The sequence below is a fragment of the Anastrepha ludens genome, chromosome 2, assembly GCF_028408465.1.
Source record: "Anastrepha ludens isolate Willacy chromosome 2, idAnaLude1.1, whole genome shotgun sequence".
Taxonomy (NCBI): Eukaryota; Metazoa; Arthropoda; class Insecta; order Diptera; family Tephritidae; genus Anastrepha; species Anastrepha ludens.
The window spans coordinates 100,883,922-100,898,079 of NC_071498.1; the positions used below are offsets into that span (position 1 = coordinate 100,883,922).

Below are 14,158 nucleotides of genomic sequence, written 5' to 3' on the forward strand. Positions count from 1 at the left end.
ACATTAAGAAACTCAAATAACTTTTTTTTTAGTGTATGGAATTCATTTATTTTTTTTCAAGTTGAAGGTCATTAAATTTTATTAAATGTAGCTTAACTAGTTTTAAAAATATATGAATTTAAATGCCCCCATGCTCGTTGACACAAGTGCGGCATCTTAGTAAAAAGTTGTTCATTGCTGCTTTGAGAGTTGCGACAGGAATAGCCGCAATTGTTGCCCGAATGGATTGTTTTAGTTCATCCAAATTTGTTGGCTTTGTTTTATAAACTTCTTGTTTACATAAACCCCACAAGAAAAAGTCAGGTGCAGTAAGGTCAGGCGACTTGGGGGGCCAACGAAATTCGGAGTTTCTTGAAATCAGTTTATTGGGAAATTTTCGTCGCAACTCTGTCATAACAGTCTGGGCTATGTGAGACGTTGCCCCATCTTGTTGAAACCACACAGAGTTGAAAGGAATTCTCCTTCGGCGTAGTTCTGGATAGAAAAATTCTTTCAGCATTTTCAAATAACGGTCTCCTGTAACCGTAACGGTGTGACCATTTTCTTCAAAAAAATAAGGCCCGAAAATACAGCGTGAAGAAACCGCACACCACACTGTCACGCGAAGAGGATGCAATTCCGTCTCGTGGAGTATCTGTGGGTTAGAAGTACTCCATATTCGACAATTTTGTTTGTTCACATTGCCGTTTAAATCGAAATGGGCCTCATCAGACATGAAAAGGCAGTTTAACATGTTTTGGTCTTCTTCCACCATTTGCAGGATCTTCTGGCAAAATTCCAAGCGAATCGGCAAGTCTGCTGCATTCAGTTTGTTAACCATTTGAATTTTGTAGGGAAATAAGTCTAAATCTTTGTGCATTATTGTTTGCAAAGACTGTCGGCTGACACCAAGTTGAGCAGATAAGCTTCTTGTTGAAACCCTTGGATTGCATTGTATAGCTGCAGCTACAGCAGCGATCGTTTCCTCCGTCCGAACTGGTGGGTTTCGTTGATAAGGCCTTCTTGCGACTGTTCCTTACTCAGCAAAATTATTCACCAGTCTCATTATGGTCCATCTGCTCGGGGGATCGCCGCCAAACATCCGCCTGTACTCTCTCTGTACCAAAACTACGGACTCCAGTGCGTGATAGCGGCGGACTATCCAAATTCTTGTTTGCGTGTCCCAGTTATCCATTTTAATAAATTTTAAAGATCAATCTGCAAATTAAAACAAAAATGGAACAGATAACTTAAAAAGAAAAAAAGTTATTTAATTTTTTTTTGGTAGCGGCTTTCATCAGCCACCCTGTATAAGCATTTCTCAAAACGAACAGTACACTGCGATCGACTAAAACGTAATCGCGGAAACCAATAGAAGGTGGTTTCTGACTACTAACTGCAGAGTCTCCAAAGAGCCTAAAAGAGCAAAACGTGTGCTTGGATTCAACAGCGTCCTAACAGGTATTACAATGGGTCACTTCACCATTGGCACCCTAGCCAGTAAAATGGGTGTACCTCACAATGACTTCTACAGGAGTTGTGGAAATGAAGAAGAAATTGAGTCGGTACAACACCTCTTCTGTGAATGCCCTGCACTTCAAAGAAGCCGTGCCAAATATCTTGGCGATCATTTTTTGTAGACTTATGAAATCTGCAAAAAGATCTAAATGGTTTAAGCAACTTAGTTAGGGGATGTAAACCGAATTTATGTATTACGAAGGGCCTTCCGGCCACCGAGTGGCTTGTTTTAGACAATTTCAGTAAATTTCCACTAATTAGAAAAATGTTATATTTTAGAATTGAATCAGGCGAATCTTTTTGTGTAAATTTACTAAGCGTGCAGATTGCGTAATTCACTTACGAGTTAATTTCAATAAAAATTTCAGGCAATTGCATTTGGCATGGCAAAATTTACTCGGAATTTAATCACTAAACCTGACCTAATATAACATATCACACAAGCAAATGCCTTGACTATCGTAAGTTACATATTTAATTCGGTTAAATTTTTTACTTGGATAGCAAGCAGTTCTGAAAATTTAACTGGAATAAAGCTTACACCAAAATCGTGAAGGAAACATTTACTGAAATTACATATATATTTAATTAATATTTTTAGGTAGGTGGTAACCCTCTTCACAATTTTACTGCCCGATCAAAGTATATTCAAATGCCTTTCATTGCCTTAACGCATCTGCATGAAAGGTTCGCGGGATAAAAAGGTTTTATTTTTATTTTTTATTTTTGTTATTTCAGTATTTTTGTTACTGTATTAAGTTTAGTTATTTTTACAATTTCTATTTATTTGTAACTTTCTTGTTTGTTTTAATGCATATGAACTTACCTTTAAAATAATATACGAATCTCCTTCGTAAAATTTTCCATAGTAAACGTTGGGATAAGCGACAGGTTCAAAATTCTGTAATTAAAAAGAAAATATGGAAAAGATTTAGTGGCGTAAACAGTACAAAGTAATAAAATATATATATTTTTAATACTTATTAAAATATTTCAAGCAGTTTAAGAGGGCGGAAGAGTAAGCAAATAGAGCGACGCTGAACTTTTAAGCCACGTCGGAAGGACCGAATTTCCAAGAGAAGATATTTTCATGGCAGAAGCTAAACTGTGAGGTCCAGCCGAGGTACGGCCGCCGTTGAAAAAACACATTTTCTATTATTTTAAAATGCTATATGTGCTCAATAGGTTTTGAACATAGGTCCTACAAGTAGAGCGATACATTTTTTTAAATTAAAAAATGGGGGAAACTGAAACTAAAGAGTCTGAGCGCAATCTTAAAAGCAGAACTAGCAATTATTTTTTTAATTCTATTTTTTTTATACATTCAATAAAAATAAAAAAAAGTTATTTAGTAGTTTTAAACAAGTAGTACCCTTAGGAACTTATCCTCTAGGGCCATGTAAATGGCAGTTTGAATGGATACAAACGCTCCGGCTTTGAAAATATTGGAGGCGGTACTAGCTGGTGGTAACACAGGAAGGTCTCCTTTGCGTTGGAAATATCAGGCGGAGAAGTGCTTGGCGTCACTTGGTGTGTCCAACTGGCGCTGATTAGTACGAGAAAGCAATGACTGGTGCACTTTGTTAAACGTGGCCAAAATCGCTTAAGAGGTTATGCGCCAACTAAGAAGACGAAATGGCAGTACTCTCTTGAAGACTAATTATTGTGGTTGCATACATATATGAGTATCGGAATTGAACTTTCGCTGGATGATAACTACATACGATGTTTTCCTTTCTTTACTTTGCGCCCAATAATGAAAACACAATAAAATAATAATGCAAATCCCTATCTCTTTGGAAATCAATACACATCTGCATGCACTTTAATCAACTCTCAAAGCACGTTTGCTAGACAAAAGTGGATATCCCCAAAACGTACTATTTCAAGGCTTCAACAGGTTTTCAAGACGTTGAAAAACGTTGACTTCTCATCTTATTTTTGGTTGTCGGGAACAAAAACAAATCATTAAATGTGAACCTAAAGCTGTAAGGCGGATGTCCCATTAGTTCGACCTTTAGAGGGCTCAAAAACTTTTTTGTGTGTGTCCATACGTGACAGGTCGCATTTTCTTGGTGAAGGATGATTCGTCTGCGGCGGTTGGTTTTCCTCAATCCTTCAAAATCCAATACACTCAGAATTGAACAAAAGTTTCTTTAATGGTACAGTAGTGACATCAGCAGATTTTCTGAAAAAAAAAACACGGCATTTGCTTTGAAGAGCTTCTTCCGCAAACAACTTTTATTGAATTGCTGTTTTTTTCAGCTCATATGCATAGATCAAGATGTGCTTTGAATCAGCGCGACTGAATTTCTTCAAAATTTCTTTACACCAATCAAAACGAGTCCTTTTTTGGGCAATTGTCAAATTATATGGTATCCAACGTAAACAAATCTTCTTGATGATCAAATGTTCATGTAATATTGAATGTATGTTGGTCCCACTAATGGCCAAGGATACCTCTAACTCGCGATACTCGTGTGTCACATGACGATCTTGCGTTATCTATTGATGCACAGCATCGACTGTTTCTGTTTTTCATCGAAGTTTTTCAATAACTTTCATGCTTAATAAAAAAATTATTTTGACTGAGGATAATCTCTATTTTTACTTTTACGAGCTCCATTGCTTGCTTGTTTGTATTCTGCAGCGGTGTCAAATATGATTAACGTATGGAGCCTCTTGCAGAAATTATAAATCTTCTAATGGGGCGATTAATTTTGTGCCACATTGAATAATCATATTGTATAATAACATACTTTTCAATCAAATTGGTGAAAATATTGCAATTGAAATGGCGGCCGCCGTAGCCGAATGGGTTGGTGCGTGATTACCTTTCCGAATTCACAGAAAGAACGTCGGTTCGAATCTCGAATAAAAACGTTTTTCTAATAGCGGTCGCCCCTCGGCAGGCAATGGCAAACCTCCGAATGTATTTTCTGCCATGAAAAAGCTCCTCATAAAAATATCTGCCGTTCGGAGTCGGCTTGAAACTGTAGGACCCTCCATTTGTGGAACAACATCAAGACGCACACCACAAATAGGAGGAGGAGTTCGCCAAACACCCAAAAAGGGTGTACGCGCCAACTATATATATAGATTATACCTCTCAAATGTGCCCAGTCAGTATTGATGAAAGCAAGATCAGCGATTAGTCCGACCCAACTCAGAGTGTTTGAGATTTACCGCTGAAGATTGCTATTAGTTAGCAAACCAAACAAACCTACTCTGCTTAGGTTTCCTTTAATGTTTTTATTTCTATAGATTTGGTCTTTGTTAGCTGGGTAGTAGAATACTGGAAGTTCTTTATTGTAGTTTTTTCAGTTTCCGGCGAAAATATTGAAAGCATAAAATGATTATCCAGCTAAAAGCATCAACATTTCAAGCATTTAAAAAGTTTGTGGCTGCAGTAATACGAGTATTAAAATGTTTACTTAACTACTTAATGATTTTGAACGAACACCGCTCGCGTGCGTTGGACATAAGTCCTCTTTTATTCGCCACTTCTCTGCTCGGCTAACTTGAAGAAATTTGCATGTGAAAGCAACAACAAAGTTACCGAGCAAGATTTATCTCTAGCGAGTATGGTTATACCTCATTAAGCTAGTATAACTCACTATCTTACAAACACAGGACATTTAAGGCAGCTCTATTCCAGGCAACATATGTTTACCTATACAGTGGCCACACTTCATTTCATTTTTAAACAACATAAAATTTTTAAAGATAAAATAAAAAAGTCTGATATTTTTGGTTACATTTTTGTAAAAAAAAAGTGGTTAAATGCTTATTGTTATAGGGTCCGGCACTTGAAGTGTAACTAATTAAATTTATTCAATTCAAAGTAAAAAATGTGTGAAAATAATACAAAATAAAAAATCAATTTACTTTTGCTCGATATGACACCCTTTTCCTTGACTATGGCCTTGAAACCGTTCAGAATGCAATACAAATCACTAAGTTGCATTACAGAAACAGCCTTCTAGCTTCAATAGCAGCGACAAAGTCTGATTTGCTCGAGTCGAAAAAAAAATTAACTTAACAAACAAAATTAACTTAACAGCTTTAAAACTTTTGGATGCGGATTGGTTTCGTGTTGGTGAAGCAACATTAACTAAATGCTGGAACAGTATTTTAAATTTTGCGGTAAACAATGATGATCCCGAAGATACTCTTCCGTTGGGAAGCTGAAGTTCGCTCCTTGATGAGCAACACCGACGATCTCCTTAGTAGTTTAAATCCTGGGGTACGTTCGTGTTCGCAGATATGCTCAAAGATATGTATGTGGGTTATTCAAAAACTTTTTTTTATTAAAAATTTCAGATTGAATTCACGTTACCAGCCATTCATGAATGGAACGAAGATATCGAGGAGGGCAATGCAGACGACGACTTTTGGGCATTCCAAAACGTGAACACTTTTGTCAACGTGAACTGCTTTGGTTTGAACTCGTTCACGTTATCGAGCGTTGGCTGTAGTTGTTAAACCAAATGAGCGTTCTAGTCTTATCTCTTCCAAATAGATAAATTTTTTGTTTTGCTTAAGTAATGAAGTTTTACTCGTTTATAAGGTTTTTATGAGTACTTCTTAATTGCTTGTTTAGGAGGTTTCAATAATTACTCTTCAATTGTTTTTATAGGAGACTTGTGTGAATATTCTCCAAAACTTTTTCATTGCCCGAATGGGAAAGAGGTGAGATTGTTAATACTCTCCTCTCATTGTTTGTTTTGGAGGTGAAAACGAGGCAATGTATACAAAATAACATGCTAATACACAGAAGTGTAAGGAGTAAACGAGAGTAGTGGCGTGCTCGCAAAATAATTTTCGCGAATTACTCAAAAATCCTTAGTTTTACTGGGGTGATATACTATTTAAATAATTCGATATGTGAAAATATTTCGCTACCAGCTGCTTACTAAAATATACTTCCCCATGTGCAAATAGCTATTTTGCGGTCAATTTGAACTAATTGGGTGTAGAATTGGCTAATAAAAATTAGTGGCTATTACTAAATAGCAAAATTTGCATGAAAAATCTTTCGGAAAACACGTGCGTTTATTTTTATAAACGCAAATATTTTAAGCAGTTATACATATGTACGTACATATATATGGATACAGCTATGGGCAGAGAAATAGCGCACTTTCCCGCAATAACATATAGAATAAAAAATTCCTTTCAACTACGTTATAAAAGCGAAAAAAATATATATACATATATAGTGATGATTATTTTTACTGGATGGCCTAGTAAAAAAGTTTTTTTTTTGTACAAATCTATTCTCTTATTTCAGTATTATCAAAGAAACACTAAATAAAAAACAATTCAGTATCTACAATTTATCGAGGTTGAAAAATCGGTATATATCACGTTTTGTAGTGGGCACTGAAATTTCGCACTTTTATCAACCTGCAAGAAAAACAGAACTTAGTTATTTCAAGTTGGTGAAATTTGTTTATTTATTTCTTAACTGATTATTATTTTGTTGAGTATCCATTATTTTTTAAAACTTTAAAACACCTACGAGGGAATTATTCTATTAACTTTTGGCATCTCTCCAAAGGAATAGAGTTCACTGCTTTACTGTAATTTTTTAATTTTTGTGCCCTACCTTAATCCATATATCGTTCCATAGGTTTAGGGATTTAAGATCGGGGCTTTGTGCTGGCAAATCCATAACTGCAATTTTTCTTTGGAAAGCCAATGTTTCGTCACTTTTGCTGTATGCGGTTTAGTAGCATGTACTCGAAAGAATATGGCTCCATCGTATTTTTGAGAATCTCAAGATCAGCAAACTATATATGGTGCCATTCATACTCACTATTGCTCCATCTCCATTCCAAGTAAATGATCTCCAAACTTTTAAGTTACCCCCACAGAGCTTTAATGCCTTTGTAGTGTACCGAGTACTGAACTCTTGGTTTTTCGTTCCTTGGTTTTTTATCAGCATTTGCGAAAGGCAGTAGTGGTTTTTTTTCTGCCGACACGCCCGTACAATTCTTTTTTTTATTAAAGCGTATTCGCACAAGTATCCTTGATATCATCATCACCATAGCATCACAGTTCGTTGTGAACCATTGCTTCCATTCCAATTCATCTCCACGTCACTGAATCTTCAGCTTTTCTTTTGACATCAGATATTCCCATAGTTCGTATGTCTTCTTTTTGTCATCTCTCAATCTCTCGACCGGAGTCTTCATCTATCGCCTTGTGGACTCGTTTCGAAACTCTTTTTTGCAGTTCTATCATTACTCATTCGCAGAATGTGACCGTACCATCGAATTCTTTGCGCTTTAACGTATCTGATAACATTTGCACCTTTGAAAAATGTGTCTAACTCGTCATTGTACCGATGCGTTAATGCGTTAAGTATCATCTTCAAGCCGGGCCATACATCTTTCTGAGAATATTTCATTCGAAACAAATTAATTGATCGACTTCTTTTGATTTCAGCATCTGGACTTCGCAACCGTATGTGAATGTAGGTCTTATCACGGTTTTTATGTATTCGAAGCTTCAGGTTTTCAGGCTTTTTCAAAACTTTAGCTATTTGCTAAAGTTGTATGCAGTACAGTACCGTACCACACCGTACTCTTATGTATACATATACACCCCAATAAATATTATGAATCTATAATAACGCCTCTAAACACGCCCTAATTCCTATTCAGCGTCAGTTATACCTACATACTAAATTAGTAAAAAAAAATATATACTCTTAAAACTCACACAACTCTATGAATTTTAATTCAATTACAGTCAAATATAGCTCGTTCGACGCAAAATTAAATTTACTATAATAATAGTGTACTAAAAAAATCCTCAATATCAGATAATATCGTAAAAATGATGTCAAAGTTGAAAACAATGGAGAAAAAAACAAAAAATTTCAAAAACTTAAAACTACAGTGTCGTCAGTTTTCAATTTAAAAAAATTATGAATGCACAGTCAAAAAGGCTTGTTTTTATTCTTTCGAACTAAAAAAACAAAATTAGCAATCGGATGGAAATTGGTGTAGTTAGGAGTGATTGTTCTCATCAACCTACTGAAAAACGGTTTTTTGGCCATTTTTCTTAGTTTTTCATAACTACAAGTTGTGCTAGGTCTCCATAAAAGTATAATATCACTGTCGCGCAGTGACATTTATTCAGCTTATTAATTTAGTTTATTGTGTAGAAAATTTTAAAATATTTTGTAACATGTATTCAGCAGAGGCGTCTCTCCGGTCTCTCTGTAGTTTTCACATTTGGCTTTATCACCTTTTTAATGTATTAGTACAATTATACTTTCGTCCCACTCCGCAGGAAGTTCTTCTTGTAACCATATTTGCAATATCGTATTTTAGTAATTCCGCATAGACTGCTTCGCTGACACAGCTCTAATAAAGGGTTTTCCAATAATAAGTGTTAGATGTTAAACAGGGCCACGTGAAAGAGAAGGTTTACGCCAACAGCCCAGGGTCGATTCAAAACCACAAAGATGGAATTCGTTAGGCTATCGTGGCTGCCCACTTTGCAATTCGGTTAAGGAAAATTTCATGAAATGGATATTGTCTTGTAAGCGTGGTCGCGTGGTCATTTGCCTGATGTTATTTTCCACTATTAGCGGCATACCTTCCTCTTTATAATGAAATAAACATCCGATCAGTTATATTAAAAAATAGCATTATTCTTTGAATATCAAAATAACACCTCTTATTGGAAAACTCTTTAGTTTCGAAGCTTACTAATTGCGTCTACGGTGTCTTGATAAGTGGTTCTATTCTATTTCCAGCCTTATACACTTGATACACATGGTTGAATGGTATGTGAACATTACTGTTTAACACTTCCTTAAGTCTACTTGATATATTCAGGTTATATTCCCAATTTATTTCCAGCGTTATCGTTCGATAATACTTTAAAGGGTCACATTTAGTTTCCTTAACGGTGGCCTTGTACTGTTGAATTGTAGCTGAACGACTACAAAGGCATCTTACGACCTATCTTTGTTTTAGGCTGTCCTAATACATTTGACGAAATTAAAAATCATTTTACGTGAACAACCCATTATTTCTACAAGTTTTGCTTATTTTGTACTGTTTACGTAAAAGCCCCAAATAATGCTCATCCTTTCAAGTGAGCAGTGAGATCCTCTTCCAAATAACGATTTTTAATTATAACAAACAAGAATTCCCCAAAAAACTTTGCTTTAATGTTTGAACCAGAACTGCGCTACTTCGTTGTCCAACGCAATACTGTGCATTTCGAGTGAAACATGGCGAAAAGAAATATTAGAAAAGTTAACGGGACTTATTTTCCGATATTAGATAGAAGTAATTCACAGCATAACATTGGCATAAAAATATGTACGAATATCGGATAATCTTCTAAAAAATTAAAATTTTTATAGAGGGCACTATAAGTGCGCTATTTCTATGGCCATATGTGTATGTTGCTATTAAACACTTAAGTGGAATATTCACGTGGATTATCACATAAACAAGTCAACGAACTCGTCAATTAAAACAGACAAAATAAAAATAAAAATAAAAATAAAAATGTAAATGGAAACCAGAAACTAAATCACCTAACATAACTTATGTGTATGTAAATACAATTTTTTTTCTCATCGCCATTCATATTCACTTCAATTTTAAATTTTTACACATGACAAGGCAACGCAATGATACCACTCATGAAAATTTTGATTTCAAAGAGAAAATACCATACTCCCCGAAAAAAAGAACAAATTGGTGCAGCCCCATCACCGACTCGTTTCACTTTGAGGGATGCCCATTGCATTCATCGTTTTAAAGTTTTTATTTCCTGCTCATTTAGTTTTTTTTTTTGTTATTTTTTTTGTTATAAAAAATATAATATGTATATGTATATGTGCGTGTACTCTACTATGCATTTAAGTTGTATTTTACATAAATATCTACAAAACAAAAACACAAAGTGCAGGTATTTCACATAAATTGTGAATGGCTGACGGCTTATTAAAGCAATTTAAAAGCATATGTCCATTCTGGCGCCGCTACAGGCGTAAAATGTGAACCAGCGGGCCATGCATGTACTTACTCACATGCATACATATTAAACACAAAATCACAGCATTAAAGACATAAAATTGCTGAGCGCAAAATTTATTTTGCATAAACAGCTTTTAAACGCAATAAAGAAAAATAAAAATTTAATTAAATTGAATTTAATATTAAATATGTTTTCATGTGATTTAAAGCAAGTTAATGGGTATTAAAAAACACAACTAAAATTGAAAATGATATATTTACTACAATTGTAAAGGAAAGCAAAATATGTACATAAATGTATTATAAATCATACAGGAATTTCATTTACATACGTGGATGAATAGCTATTTGTTTTTCTTTCGAATTTTGTTTATAATACTTACAAGCTTATTATTAATACAAAAAAAAACAAGTGAGAAATTGAGTGATATTGGCAGATTTCAGTAGTTGAAATCCTTTCAATTCGCACATGTTTGATGGTAAAAAAAAGACAATGTTAAAAGTAATGTAGGGTGCATGAAAGGTATTTAAAACAAAAATTAAAAAATAAGAATTTTGGAATAACATAACATAATCGCCCACAACTATCAGGCCAGTCCATAAGTTCGTGTGTATTTTACCCATAATTTCACTTTTGTACGATTTTTGCATACAAAAAATTATTCGCGGAATATAACGGAACTATTTATATTTCCCTTGATATATTGTACATTCTACAAGTGATTTTAATAGCGGATAGAAACACGCGTTGTTAAAAACTAAAATGGAATCTTCGAACGCGTATAAGAGACATATTTTGTAGTGGTAAACATGCAACAACTGCTGCTGCAGAAATAAACACTGCTCACGGAGAGGATACCGTGAGTGTAAGGAGTGCGCAAAAGTGGTTTTCAAAAGTGGTAACTGTGACGTGGAGGATGCCCCGCGCGCTGGTCGTCCTGAAGTCTTTAACTCCAACGCCTTGTTCGAACTCGTGGAAGCTGACTGCAACGGCTTGAAAATGAAAGTTTTTTGATCCGTATCGTTACTGGTGATGAAAAATTACAATAATCCTGTTTGCAAACGGCAATGGTTGGATAAAGATGAAACACCAGAGCCGACCCCTAGAGATGGCTTTAACTCTAAGAAGATTCTCCTGTCTATCTGGTGGGATATGGCCGGTATTGTTTATTATAAACTTCGGAACCAAACCAGACGATAACAAGGGCTCTCCAAATTACGTCATGTCTAAGAGTGTCGAACGCCATATCAAAATCAAAGAACCAGAAATGGAGAAGAATGCACCACTCAACCGATTGCTCCACAATCACTCGTAAGGTGTTAATGTGCGCGACATATGAGCGGCGTGAATGAGAGCCTGCTTATTCGTTGAAAAGCCTTTTGTAAATTATAGCCTATGATTTTATTAACCGTACTTAACAGCGTTATCCTCTCTAACTGGATCACATTATCAGCTGACTGTCTCTATTGCCTTTCGCTGCAAAATTTGGTGAATTTTTGTGACTGCAATTGCTGAATGCCCGAATCGTCTCAATTCACAAAAATAGTCTCTAACATGAAACCGAAAATTTAGTGTCTTGAGGCTGGTAATATTACTGAACACCAAAATTAGATATTCTCAAATAATTTCATGATTTGCGTATTGATTTCCAATGATTTTTGCATTTTTTGACGTTTACTAATATACTTGCTTCATTTTTAATGCCAACTTTTTAACTCCTTTAACCTAATTAATGTCCATTTGAAAATGAAAGAGCAGACCCTTTTAAGACTTTCAGCATTTTTTTGGAATTTTGGTTGCTGAAAACCTTACAAAATAAAGCATTTTATTTATTTATCTATTTATTTATTTACTTGAAATAGAATTATAAATAATCATATCACAAAATCAAGGCAACTAGCAACAGAAGCTATCGGCCTTACAAAGAACTTTATCATGGCACGATACGCGCTTTTTTCTATTGTAAATGGCTGGCAAAGAAAGAAGGAATTGAAGGATCGAAATAATATATTTTTCTTGTTCAAATCGTAGATGAAACACTAATGTGGAGATATACATTTTGATTCCTCAACCCATCTGTATAAGACTAGAATTAAATAGGCTCAATTTCCACAAATTTAAAAACATATATTGTAAAAAACGTAAAAATTTTGATTAGATGCTTCTAATACAATAGAAAAATTGACTCACTGTTCAAGAGTGCATTTTGTTTTTCAGTTTTTTCGCATACTTTAATGTAGAAAATAGCCTTAATAACTTAAAAATATATGAAGTGGAATTAATTGCTTCGCTTATTTTTAAATATTTATTTTAAAATTTTATAAATGCATATAAATTTAATTTTGCTGGAACGCAATCAAATTACGAAAGTATTACTATTATTTTTTTTTTTTTTTGTATTGAACATATTGTTGTTGGTTTACTATTACGATACATCGGCCTAGCGCTCTCAAAATAAAAATACGAAAAGCAACTATTTGGCGACCATTACAGAACAGATTAAATTAGATGTTTAAATTAACGCAAAATGTATAAGTATAAAGTTTTATGCAATGCACATTTTTGTAGCATTCGTGCTACGCGTGAGTATACATGTATATGCAAGCATGTGAGTGATTGTATGCCAAAATATATATTGTAACAATATTTAAAATGACCTTGACTACACCTTCAACACAAAATATCATGTAATTATGTATGTGTGTATGCCACCAATTAAGGACATTTAATTTGAAATTCAATAACTACAATGAGCGAAGAGGCCATTTCACTACCAAAAACTATTAACATCAGTTGATATATGAGTACACCCAGAGACGACAAACGCACACACACACTTGCTCAACGCTTATTATTACATATAAACAGCAAAAAGGCAGTGGCTGGTATTTGCAATACATGTATGTGTTGTTGTTTTTGTAACATGCAATCGACTACTGCAATTCGTGCTGTTGCTTTCGCCCAGCAGTTACATTAAATTCTCTGTGAAAAAATAAACGAAATGTGAGTTTTATGCTGCTTGTTTTAATTAAAAGCAACACTTTGACCAAATGGCTGACCAATTGTCAGAATCGCACGCCAACGTTTGTTTGTGCTGAGGCATGAACTGGCCATTATCGGCATCATGACGTTGTGATGAAGGAAGGAAGGAAGCCGGCCAGCTACTTCTTTTTCACCACTTCCGTTACCCGAGCATATAATTCGTTTTTTTTTCTGCATTTTAATTTTGTTTACTTTTCGCATTTCTCTGTATTTCCTCATTCAATAAAAATTAAAAGTTTAAAATATACTGCAGTAGTATAGGTATTTTTGAATGTGTATATACATATGTATATATTAGGGTGGTGTCCCTTAAATTTCAAGCTGAATATATTTTATGCATACCTTCCTTTCGTAATAACCCTTTATTGCCTTGAAAAACATATTAGCTCGATTTATAAACTTGCGAGCAAGCAATTTCTATCCCGACTTCAGATCGACGACAATTTTCTAAAAGAAGATGTATCTTCTTGGGATATTAATCCTGTTTTTCGGAAAGCTAAAATTGTAAATGATACTGCTGAAAGGGCTGTTTTAACGGACTTATCACGGCTGAAGGAGAACAAACACAGTTCTTGCTGCGCTGTGTCTAAGAGCATAGAAAATT

The 14,158-nt window shown here is 34.7% G+C and overlaps 1 protein-coding gene across 1 annotated transcript in view; it reads right to left on the minus strand.

The window, feature by feature from the left end:
- LOC128854908 (gelsolin-like) overlaps positions 1-14,158 on the minus strand; it is an 88,418-nt gene that overhangs the window by 19,784 nt on the left and 54,476 nt on the right. The window contains exon 3 of the mRNA XM_054089364.1: positions 2,324-2,398. Coding sequence (XP_053945339.1) covers positions 2,324-2,398 — 75 coding nt within the window. The remainder of the gene's footprint in view (positions 1-2,323; positions 2,399-14,158) is intronic.